The 12,355-nt window shown below is 59.2% G+C and overlaps 1 protein-coding gene across 1 annotated transcript in view; it reads left to right on the top strand.

Moving 5' to 3' along the window:
• The window catches only part of AK8 (adenylate kinase 8), a 114,566-nt gene extending 107,432 nt beyond the window's left edge, over positions 1-7,134 (top strand). The window contains exons 12-13 of the mRNA XM_032866144.1: positions 5,590-5,670; positions 6,793-7,134. Of these exons, the coding sequence (XP_032722035.1) occupies positions 5,590-5,670; positions 6,793-7,030 (319 nt within the window). The 3' untranslated portion in view covers positions 7,031-7,134. The remainder of the gene's footprint in view (positions 1-5,589; positions 5,671-6,792) is intronic.
• Positions 7,135-12,355: the final 5,221 nt, after the last annotated feature.

Genomic DNA, 12,355 nt, shown 5'->3' with positions numbered 1-12,355 from the left:
CGTGGGTCCACAGAAAGTTCCATCCCTCAAGTTTCAGAGAATTTAACTCTGGATACACTCCAGGTGATAAGCCTCAAGGCCTTTGAGAAAAACACTTTCTTTGCTCCCCAAACAGAGCCTCAGACAACGTGGCTGGAGGGGGCACCATGAGGGTGAGTCAAGAGATCCCAGCTGCCCCGTGTGACGGAGGATGAGCCCTGGCCTCTCTGGGACTCAGTTTCCCCCTTTTATACACTGAGCAGATCGGATCAGAGCACCGGTTCTTAGCCTTGACCACATACTAGAGTTGCTTGGGAAGGTTTTAAAAATCTCCACTCCCGGGTCTCACCTTGGGCCAATTACAGCTGAATCTCTTGGGAGGTCGGGGACCAGGCCTCTGTATCCTCGAAGCTCCTTTGATGCTTCCAGGGTGTAGTCAAGGGTGACACCTGGGATTATTAGAGCCGTGGTTCCCACTTCTGCTTGAGCACAGGCGGCAGCTGTATGTACAAATACGGGTCAGGCAGGTCCCCCGGCCCCTCCCCTGGAGGCTTTGGTTTGGTAGCTCTGAGAAGCGTGACCACAATCCGTATTTCAGACCAGTCCTCCCGACAAATCTTGGAAACACGGAAAGGGGCAGCACTTCTTCAACCTGGTTGTGTGTTTGAGTCACTGCGGATCTTGTGAACACGTCCACTCCCAATTCAGCAGCCAGGCGGGCGGGCGGCCGGGCGGTGGTGCTGCGCTCCCAGTTGGGGCTGGGGCTGCGCAACGGGGACCTCACTGAGTAGTGAGGGAGTAGAGGCCTCCCAGGGGAACTTCCACCTCCCTCCTGAGGCCTCTACCGGCCTCAAGAGGTGGAGATCCCGCCCCTGGTGAGTCCCAGCACCCCCACACTCCCCGCAGGGGTGCTGCTGCCCGCCACCCTGCTGTAGGCATTCTTGGCTCTCTTTGCGGTCTCCGTGCCCCCTCTCCTGTTTGTGGGACGGGAAACGAGCAGCAGATCGCAAAACCCCAGCCAGGCGAGGTGCACGCGGGACAGCGCGTCCCTGCAGAGCGGCTGCGGCTCCCCACTCCACCCCGCCATCCGGCTCCTGCACGGCGGCTGCAGGCCCTGGGCGAGCCGAAGCTTCCGGCATGGAAGTACGGCTCCTTCTCCGCTGTTCCCAGCGCCTGTTTCAAGTACCACTTTGGTGTCCTTGTGCTTCTGATCTCGCCAGCCTTTCACAAGCCATTCCCTTGAATGACGACAAGCAGTCTTGATATGCTGGGTTAAAAATCTTTCAATTGGGGCTTGTTTGTTTACGAAACAGCATCAATTATCAGGGATCTCCAAACTGGCTTCCTTTCTACTGGCGTCGGCATCCAGAGCCGCGCCGCCAGCCGCCAGCCGCGGTGACAGCCGTGTTTCGGTGTTGCTGCTGGGGCCTCGCAAGTCTCGGGGGCTGGAGGGGGGCCCAGCGTGTTTGGAGCGAGGGGGATAAAAGCTTGTTGAAACACCTGTGCTCCCGTGTTCAGACGCTCCCCGATCTCGCATGTTTTATTTGGTGGCTGTTACTTTGCAGCACGTTGTGAATGGAAATCATTATCAAGAACGCTGGGAAGAAGTGGGTTTTCATGGCTCCTGGCCCCCCAGGCTGCAGGGGAAGCTGCCGCGCCTGCTCTGTGGAGGGGCAGCGGCGGCTTTCAGCGGGAACCAGAGAGGGGCTTCTTGGCAGCTGGACAGAAGCAAACCTAAGCAAACAGTGTGGGCAAAATGAGGCTGAGAGAAGAAAGGCGGGGGGAGAGAACATGCCTTGAAGGAGAGAGTGTTTGGCTCAGGGACTCACATTTTTTTTAAAATTTACACATTTTCCAGAAGCAAGTGGCATCAAAGACACTATTAGGTGTCCTTTGGGGGGCAACTGCAGAAAACCAGCTCAAGCCAGCTTAAGCAAAAGAAGAGGTTTATGTATTCATGTCCGAGAAATAGTGAGGGATGGGTCAGCTTCAGGTACAGCTTGATCCAGGGCCCCAAACAGTGTCCCTCCTCTCTCTTGGGGTGGGCTTCATTCTCAGGTAGGCTCTCTCTGGGTGCAGGCCCCAGACAGCCCCAGGCCCCATACCATCAGCTTAGCAGCCCCAGCAAAAAGGAAACGCCTTTGTGGCAAGCCATGGTGCAGCCTCTCATTGGCCTGGCTTGGATCAGCTTACATTCTGACCCAATTCCTGTGGGCAGGAGGAGCCATGCCTGGGCCTTCTTCATGCCCAGCCCTGTAGCCCTGGGGTGAGTTAACTTCACACACAGCACAGGGATGAAAGAGGACCAGGGTGGCCCCCAGGGGCATCAGGCCCATCGCCAGGCATCTATAAGCCCAGGGAAGCAGGGAGTGTCCATGTGTGGCATGGGGAGGAGCCCAGCTGTGCTCTCTCCTCAGTCGGCCTTGGCATGTCCTTCATCTCAGTAAAACAGGAGGCTTTGACTCACATCAGTGACTCAGAACCATCTTTAAGGATTGGTACCTCTCAGAGTGCCTGGGTGGCTCAGTCTGCCTTTGGCTCAGGTCATGATCCCAGGGTTCTGGGATCGAGTCCCACATCAGTCTCCCTGCTCAATGGGGAGTCTGCTTCTCCCCCACCCCACCCCATTTGTCTCCCTCTCGCTTATGCTCTTTCTCTCTCAAATAAGTAAAATCATTAAAAGATTTTAATGGCAGCCCTTCAGGGCGCCAGGATGGCTCAGTTGGTTCGGGGACCGTCTCTTGATTTCAGCTCAGGTCACGATCTCAGCGTTGTTAGATCCAGCCCCGCTCAGCAGGGAGTCTGCTGGAGATACTTTCCCTCCACCTCTGCTCCGTTCTCTCTCTCCCAAGTAAATAAATAAATCTTTTAAAAAAAGAAAAAAAATTGTCAGCCCTTCTTAATATCCAAGATGTCTAAAGAACCCCCACAACGCAACACCAAAGAAATGAATAATGCAATTAAAACTGAGCAGAGGACCTGAACAGACATTTTCCTGAAGAAGACATCCGGATGGTGGACAGACACATGATCGAGCTCCACATCACTCATCATCAGAGAAACACATCAAAACCACAAGGAGATCCCACCTCATGCCTGTCATTATGGCTAAAATAACACAAGAACAACAGGTGTTGGTAAGGATGGGGAGAAAGGGGAGCCCTTGCGCACTGTTGGTGGGAGCGGAAGCTTGTGCAGCCACTCTGGAGAACAGAATGGAGATTCCTTAAAAAATTAAAAATAGAACTAGCAGAGTACCCGGTCATTCTGCTTCTGGGTATTTACCCGAAGACAGCCCAGGTGTCCATCAGTGATGCCTGGATACAGAACGTGGTCTATAGATCTACTGTGGAATATTGCGCAGCCGGAGAAGAGGATGGAACCTTCCATTCATGACAACCGATGCACCTAGAAGGAGTGATGCTAAGTGAAACAAGTCAGAGAAAGACAGGTCCCGGATGATCTCACTCATGTGTGGAACCTAAACAAAAGAAAACAAAACAAAGGACCGAACAAACAAAACCCAGAAACAGACTCCTAACTACAGAGAACAAACCGGTGGTTGCCGGAGGGGAGGGGAGAGAAGGGGAAATGGGCGAAATGGGCAAAGGAGATGGAGAGGCGCGAACCTCAGTTGTAAAATAATCGTAAGCCTGAGGGATGAGAGATACAACGTAGGGAAAACCGTCAATAGTATCATAATAGCTTCTGGTGGTGACTCGCTCTCTGTAGGAAGGGTTCATAGCATAATTCTAATTGCTGTGGCCTGGAACTCACATAACATTGTGTGTCAACCATGCTCCAGTTAAAAATTTTAAAAAGTCATTTATTTTCTTAAAAAATGGCGCCTCTTTGAGAATCTGAGACTCACGGACACATCCCCTCCCAGAAAATACACCTGGTCAACAGTTTGCCTCTGATTCTAGGGGACACGGGATCCGTAAGGGCACCGGTGTGGAGTCCTGGGCTGGGGGTCTCCCCCAGGCAGCGGATCCCAGGCTCAGGGAATACTGGGATCCCTCTGGTGCCTGCCGAATCGGCATTTCTGGGCCAGGGTGGAGGCCTTCTTCATTCTGTAACTTGGAGGAGGCAGCGTGGCCATCCCAAAGAGACTCCACCCCAAGGGGGAGGGCAGGAAATCTCATCTGTGTGCATTTTTCTCACACTTAGAGCTGCTTCTTGTCTGCGTTTACTTACTGGAAAGTGAAGTGAACAAGGCTTTGGGCACACAGGGAGTGCTTGTTGTCACTAATGTCGTCCCCTGTGGCAGGTGCACACATTGGTCATTGAACCCAGATGTCTGTGACGATGACCCCCATTGAATCTGGTATTCTAGTTCTGCATGGCAGGCTGGTAAACTTGGGAGCTTATTGCAACACTTGGCACACAGCAGGCATCCAATAAATGCACGCATGGATTAATTAAAGGATGAATGAGTGAGCAGTGAGTGAGCAATGGGATATTCCAGAAGTTAGTTCTTTTTTTTGACAGACAGAGATCACAAGTAGGCAGAGAGGCGGGCAGAGAGGGGGAAGCAGGCTCCCCGCCGAGCAGAGAGCCCGATGCGGGGCTCGATCCCAGGACCCTGAGATCATGAACTGAGTGGAAAGCAGAGGCTTAACCCCCTGAGCCACCCAGGCGCCCCCAGAAGTTAATTCTTTAAAAACAAACTGGGATGGTTCCACACTAGAAGACAGGGCCTGGATTAGAGCTGCAGGCGGTCGCCGTGAACATCACCCCCACCCACCCGTCCCACCCGGAGAGCCCGCCCTTCTCCTCTGTCCCATCTGCCAACCCTGGCACCAGTGACACTGGGGCCGGATGAGTCTTCGTGGCGGCGGCGGTCGTCCCTCCTAGGATGCTGAGCACTGTCCCTGGCCTCCACCCACTAGATGCCAGCAGCTCCCCTCCCCCGTTGTGATCATCACGAATGTCCCATATATTGCCAGACGTCTTCTTGGGGCAAAATCACCTTGATTGAGAACCCCTGTCCTCAGGTTTTGTATTTGGCCATTTGCACTAAGGATTTAGGAGAGACTAGGTTAGCAGAAGAGGGCCCCGTGTCTCTTCTGCTGGGCTCTGATCTGGGCTGCTTGCTGTCGAAGGCCCTGCTCCCTCGGGTCCGGGGCTCCTGTGCGAAAGAGAAAGTCGGGGCGCTGAGAACAACCCCAGCTCTCTGGGAGGGCACGGCTGCCAGGGCTCCTGAACTCTTGGGAAGGCTGTCCTGTGTCAAGAGGGATGACATTCTAGTGCGCAAACCCTGAGCTGAGCTTGGCACGCGCTTCCCGTCCTCGGATCTCCAACACCAGGGAACCGTCATTAGCCATTTTGCAGCTGAGGAAACTGAGTCTCGGAGAGGCTGTGTGAGTGGTCCGAGGTCATGTGGCACGTCCCTGCTGGAGATGCCTTCTAGCCCAGGATTCCGTGGCGGGGAGGCCTCCGCCTGCTGCCCTCCCTGGCGACTTTGGAGAGCTTGGTAGCCGGAGTCCCTGAAAGGGGGTTCCTGAGGCTCCAGCCATGTGCAGGGAAGACGCCGGCCCTGGTGTCAGGGGCCCAGAGTCCAGCCCGGGGTCCCCTCCGGCTGACCGTGGTGCTGTTCTCTCCCCATAGGGTGTTTTTCCTGAATGTGCCATTGGATTCTGTCATTGAGCGGCTGACCCTGAGGAGAATCGATCCCGTCACGGGAGAGAGGTTGGTGCCCGGCTCCCTCCCGGCGGCTGGCCGGCTGGCCGTCTGAGGGCTCCGGGGGTCAGGCCCTGCTGGGGAGCCTCCCCTGTCCGGCTAGCTGACCGATGACACCACAGCTGGCAGGGTCTGGGGACGACACCAACAGAAGGCTCTAGAATGGGGGTTCCTCTGTCCGTTCCTCTGGGCAGCACCTGTGGACCCTCCGCCTGGAAGAGTAGCCAGGAATTTCGTCCCACTCTGTCCCGAGGAGCAGTTCGACCCCAGCATGTGACGTGGCTGGACTGGGCAGGCGGGTGTCCCGGGGACGCGCAAAGGGCTCTGCTCTCACGGGGAGGCCTGCCGCCGAGGTGGCTGCCGCGGGAACCAGTTCACCTGGGGGACGACCCTGTGTCCCAGGCCAACCGAGTGCAATCACCGTGTTGGAGCTGAAACGTAGTCGTAAGTCTCCACAGTCACGAAGGGGTAGAAGCTTCCATCCTCCCCGGCACCCAGGGCCACGTTTCTGGCTAGAGACTCAGGAGGGGAGGGGGCAGGGGCAGGAAAGAAATGCCAGGATTTTTCTAAACTATAGGCTGACTTCTCATCCTTGCTGCCCGGGGACGGTCTCACTGACCCACGTCAGGTCCAGTGGCCTCCATGCTGCCCTGCCCCTGGGGTCCCTCCCTGCAGGGACCATCTGTGGCCCTTGCTGTCCTCTCTGCTCACATCTGCTGTTGCGACGGCCCACTCCCCCCCTCGGCTACAAGCTCTCGGAGCACAGAGCCCACATTGTCCGTCTTGCCTCGCGTTGCCAGGAGCAGACTAAAGCCAGGCAGATAGCAGACGCTTGATAAGCAGTGTTCGGAGGGAGGAAGGAAAGGGAGGAAGGAAAGAAAGGAAGTGGGGGCTTAATATAATCTATTCGGCCCACCTGTCGCGGACCCGCACGGGGAGGGCCGTGGGGAGGGCCCACGCTCTGCATCTCTGGGGTGCCAGGGCCCGGCTGAGGCTGTGCACACAGCTGGCCCACCACGCGTGTTTGCTGCTGGTGGGACAGTGGCCAACCGGGTCAGCGCTGGGACAGAGGCTCCTTCTTCCCGCACGCTGCGGGCCGGACCGTAGGTCACCGGCTCCCCCGTGTCATAGGTATCATCTCATGTACAAGCCCCCTCCAACCGTGGAAATCCAGGCGCGCCTCCTGCAGAACCCAAAGGATGCGGAAGAGCAAGTCAAGCTGAAGATGGGGCTGTTCTACCGGAGCTGCTCAGAGCTGGAGGGGCTCTACGCGCACGCCATCGCCCTCAATGCCGACCAGGACCCGTACACGGTGTTCGAACACATAGAGAGCGGGATCGTCAATCCTCTGCCCAAGAAAGTCCCCTGATGGGCTCCGAGCAAGGGGTGTCCCGCAGGGAAATGAGTTAATGCCCTCCCCGGCCTCCTGGGAGCTCAGTCGAGCTAATAAAGAGTGCTGGGTGCAGTCGCACGTGTCCCCAAGGTGAGCTGGTGAGACGGCGGCCTTGTCTCGGGGTCTGCGGCGCGGGACAGACAAAGCCCAGGGAGGCAGTGGGACACAGGGATGCGGCACGGGCCCTCAGAGCCTCGTTTACGACCGAAGCAGGGGTCGTGCTGGTCCCTGCCCGTGGGGCACAAGGAGAGCTCTCGGCCCAGTGCCGGGCACACAGCAAGTGCTCAAGAAATATAGTTGTAAAACGCGCCCCTCTCCAGAGCAGCGCCGTCTCACGCTGCTGGGCGTGCACTCCCTGCACTGCCCACCACAGCGCCCCGAGCCGCAGCGGGTCACTGAGCACCGGGAACGCGGCCAGTGCGGCCGAGGGGATGGTCTTTAAACTGTACTTAATTTTTACTGATTTAAATGTGCATAGCCAAGGTGGCTTCCTGGCTGCCTCATGGGACAGTGGGGTCTAGACACACTTAACTGTTGCTGAAGATGTGCCGGAACCTGGGCGCCCGGGGGGCTCAGTTGGTTAAATGTCCGACTCTTAATTTGGGCTCAGGTCATGATCTCAGGGTCGTGAGATCGAGTCCCGTGTTGGGCTCCATGCTGGGTGTGGAGCCTGCCTAAGATTTTCTCTCTCCCTCTCTAAAAATAAATAAATAAATAAATAAATAAATAAACAGAAAGTGCCAGAACCCCTCAGGAGGCCTGCTCTCAGGCTCTGGGGAAACGGCCCCTCTGGGCCTGCTTGCAGTACATGGGCGTGGACACTGGGGGGACAGGACAGCGACACCCCGGGCTGATGAACCCAAGCAGTTGACCCTCTTCCGTGAGCTCCCCCTCCTCCCACCTCCCGGGTGACCTCCCATCTATAGAGGAGGACGCTGAAGCCACAGAGGGTGAGTGACTTGCTGATCTCCTGGATCCGCCTGCACCGGGACCCTGTGCTCTGGGACCCTCTGCCGATGGGGCCGCGGGAGGCCAGGCCGGGCTGGGCCCCAGACTGCAGCTCCAGCCTCTCGCTCTGAGGATGCCCCGGTACTCTGAGCCTCAGGCCTCAGGGCCCTTCCACCCTGGCATGGCCCAAACCCCTCCAGCCCTGATGTGACCGTGACCCTGACCCCGGCCGGGCCTCACAGGCCTGGGCCCTCTCTCCAGGGGTGACTTCTGCTGGGCAACCCAGCCCTCAACCCTCTCTCCTTGCCCCGTTCAGGCACTCGGTCCCACCTCCCGAAACTCCATCAGGGGCCTTCCCCTCCCAGACCCCACTTCTTCCCAACCCCCACAGGGAAGGGGGTCTCTACCCTGAAAGTCCCCCGATAGTGGGCTCCTGCCCATTGCCCCAGTTACAGACCACATGACCAGGTTGCAAGCACCCCATGCGTGCTGAGACTCTGCCCGCCCACGCCCAGCACCCCCAGATCGCAGGATACAGTAACCCAGGAAGGTGGCCAGCCCTGGCCTGGCTAGGATAGCTTCCCCAACCCCCCCACTCTCCTCCTCCGCGTGTCATTGCGGATCCCAGAGAATGTGGTCTCACTGCACTGGAACTCTCCCGTCAAACACTGGGTGTAAATCCTTAGCCAAAGACACAAAACATTCATTTATTCACATACTAACCCTCATTGTGTGGACGCCCGGCTCTCGGGGCCTGGCCACACCACCGGCTCCTCTTCTGCCCCCGGCTGCCGGCCCATCAGCGTTTTTGTTCTGTGATGCAGGTGATGTCTGCCTGGAGCAGGGGCCATGGGACCAAGCAGCCTGGGTGCCCTGCTGCTGTGTGATCTCAGGCAAGTTACTTAACCTCTCTGGATCCTTGCAAAATGAGCAAAACAGTCATTTCCTTGTGGACAGTGCTGAGCAAGTATGGGGGTCAGTTCATGCGGATTAAGGCCGAAACAGGGCTGGGCCCAGAGTCCCTGCAGAGGAAGGCCTTGGCTCTGTCTCACCTGACCCACCACTCCCCCACGGGTCAGTGCTGCTTTTACTGTAAGCCAGGAGGCCGGGGCTCAGAGAAGTTAACTGATTTGTCCGAGGCTGCAGGTGGCAAGTGACATCGAGGGGTCAGCGCCCAAGTGTGAGCCCAGGGTAGGGGAGGGCACTTGCTTTCCCCACCGTCACCGCCAGGATGGCCCTGAGGAGGGGCTCCCCGGGGTCTAGGGTTGCTGTGCTGGTCCCCGCCGCCTCCCGTGTCCCCACCCCGGATTCCTCAGGAGCCTGGGGCCGGGCCGTGCGGCACCGCCTCAGCCGGGGGAACAGCGCAGGCTTCCTTGAGGCGCACTGAGGGGCAGTCCAGGGTGCACCCCTCCAGAGGGGTGTGCGGCGGGCTGGGGCGCAGCACAGGGTCGGCCCAACCTGCTCTGGCTCGTGCGCTCCGGCTCCTGTAGATCGTCCCCTGGAAACGGCCCCCGTGAATGGCCGTCGGCTCCTCCCCGCCCCCACCTCGCGTCGCTCTGCAGAGCCATGCTGCCCCGCTCCTTGCTGGGGGCTGCCCGCCGGCCAGGGCCCCCCAGCTGCAGCCCTCGGCTCTGGCGCCCGGCCTGATCGCGCGGCTGGGCTGGACGGTGCGAGCATCCAGTTCCAGCCCCGGCGATGCTGGCTCTGGGGCTTCCCGGCCCGAGAGGCCCAGACCCCCGGGGCTGGAGGGCAAACAGCTCACGAATGTCTACATCAGGGTGCGTGTGGTCACCCGGAGTCTGAATCGGGTAACTTGCGCAGGCGCAGATCGCTTTTGACCTTATCTTCATTAAAGCAGCCGCTGGGGTCATTTCTAATCTTTTATCTAAGGTCACCGCAGACTCTCGCTTCCGCTCGGCTCCCAGCTTGGCTTACGACTGCCCTTGTGCCTGTCCTCTCCCTTCCCTACTCCCCCGGCAGCGGAGATCCAGGGGTGCCGAGGCCCCTTTGGGGTGTCTGCCTGCCCCACCCACAGCCTTCACAGGTGATTCTACTGTGGGACCAGGGTGACACCTGTGGCTCACCCCGAGCGGGCCCACCGGCTTCTCTGTCCCGGAAATTTGGGAGAAGCAGGGACGGCGGGTGACTCTCTTCTTGCTGCTTGCAGGAGGGGGGCCTGTTTGAGCTCCGCCTGGCCCGGGCGCAGCCCAGCAGGGCAGCAGAGCGGGAAGCAGGCAGGGGACCGCCTCGTGCACTCAGCACATTCCCGCCCCCCATGCGCGGCACTGGGGAGACAGCAGACAAGGGGGGAGGATGGACCGTGCCATTGCGAAGCTTCTGCTTTACAAAGACGGAGAAAGACAGATGAGGGACCAAGACAGACCACCTTATTTCTGATGGTTCCTGAGTCCCATGTCTGCCCTCGGGGCCCCTGTCCTCCCAGCACGCTCCCCTTCTTTGGCCTTGAGTGTCAGGCCAGGTTCTCAGGCGCAGTGGTGCGGTTAGGACTAGCGTGGACGGGTGCCCGGGAGCTGGGTGAGCGGGCAGGAGAGACTTCCAAGGAAGCCAGGGCTCAGGGCTCAGTCCCCGAGGGGAGCCTCAGGGCACCTGGAACCCCCGCGCCACACGCTCACCCCCTGACCCGGACCCGCAGGTCCCTCGCCCAGGGTCCCCAGGAGAACGGCCCAAAAATGCTCTGCAGGGAGGTGGCGGGTCCCGTTCATCGTCTTAGCCCCAGACTGGAAACCACACAAGTGTCCCACCACTGGTTTTGTTTTAGTTTAAATTCCAGTCAACGTGGAGTGTTACACTGGTTTCGGGCGCGGGACTCGGCCATTCAGCGCTCCCACACCTCACCCCACGCTCAGCACCGTTCATCACGACCGGTGCGCCCCGGGCCCCCAGCACCTGCCGCCCGCCCCCCTCCCGCCACCCCTCTGGTCACCAGCAGGGGCTGTCTCTGGTTAACAGTCTGTCTCTGGGCTCGCCTCCCTCTTTCCCATTAGCGGTTCTGTTTCTTAAATTCCACCGGCGCGATCATGCGGGGTCTTTCCCTCTCTGACTTATTTCGCTTGCACAGTACCCTCTAGACCCATCCACTGTTCTCAGAAACCAGAGACTGTGAAGTCACCCGCGGGGGGCCTGGCTGAGGCGGGGGCCGGGGGGCCTTCCGGGGGGAGCCTGAGCTGTCTGTCGCGGTGCACAGTGCTCACACGTCGTAGCCACACACTTACCGGTCTGTGGCCTCTGCGGGATGTGTTCCACGTTCACGGTTAAAACGGAGTACGTCTGAAATCAGCCTAAGTAGAACACACACGTGACAGGAGAGAACCGGGAGGAAGACACAATCGGGTGTCTGCAGAAGGAAGCGTGAAGGACTGGTTCAACCCACGGAGGCGGCGTGGCCGTGCTGGCGGCTAGGACGTGGCCACGGCGACGGGCGGGCTGGTGTCACCCACTCTGACACTGGCAGCGATGGGAGGCTTGCCCGGCCCGTTGTCGAGAGAACGTGGAGCCGAGGAAGCTGGGCAGGGCTGCTGGGGTGGGGAAAGTGCCATCACCACGGAGGCCGGGCGGGGTCACCTGGAGATGTGCAGGGGGCAGTGCCCGAGAGCTGATGGGCTCAGCAGGCGACTCCCCGAGTTCCTGCCTCTGTGGGCGCACCCAGGCCCGGGCCCCGCTTCCGGGGAGGTTTTATGGCCATGTGCAGAGGGTGGAGCTCAGAGAAGCCATCGGGAAGCAGCGTGAGGTCCCTGGAGTGTCACCCTTGCCCCGGCCTCCACCACAGCCACCGCCTGGACGGTGTTACGGTGGTTGTCATCCTTATGACCCACCAGAGTTCCTGTGTCGCTTTAGGCAGTGGTTTCAGGGGCTTCTAGAAGCCTGGTCCAGCTGTGGGGGCCAGAGTGGACACTCGGTAGATCCATCCCGAAGGTGGACTTGGGACTCGGGAAAGGACCACCGAACTGCCACAGAAGCCCACTGGCTCCCCAGCTTTGGCTAAAACCAGACACTACCTGCACTGCCCAGCTGTCTCACCTGGTCCGGGAGCCACGGCCACAGAGCCCGTGTGATAAGGCTGTCACTGCCGAGTGTGGTAAACAAAGTTCCCAAGCTTTAGACCCGCTGGCCGGGCCTCCGCCCACCCACACCGCACCCGCTCTGACGCCAGCAAGTCCAGTTCTTTGGCAGCAACTCTGATGGTCCCTCTTGGCCTGGGGGACAGTCCCCACCAAGCTGCTCACTGACCCCACGGCCCCGCCGTTGTGGAGCTGGAGGAGCATCCTCTGGGGTCTCCTGGGGCACGTGGTCGCTGGTGGGCTCTGGCCTCCCAGAACCCATCCTGGCACACTA

This window comes from Lontra canadensis, unplaced genomic scaffold (assembly GCF_010015895.1).
Source record: "Lontra canadensis isolate GAN:19392208 unplaced genomic scaffold, GSC_riverotter_1.0 scaffold30, whole genome shotgun sequence".
NCBI classification, from domain to species: Eukaryota; Metazoa; Chordata; class Mammalia; order Carnivora; family Mustelidae; genus Lontra; species Lontra canadensis.
Note: the sequence above shows the minus strand (reverse complement) of the source record. Positions and strands in the feature narration are given on the sequence as shown.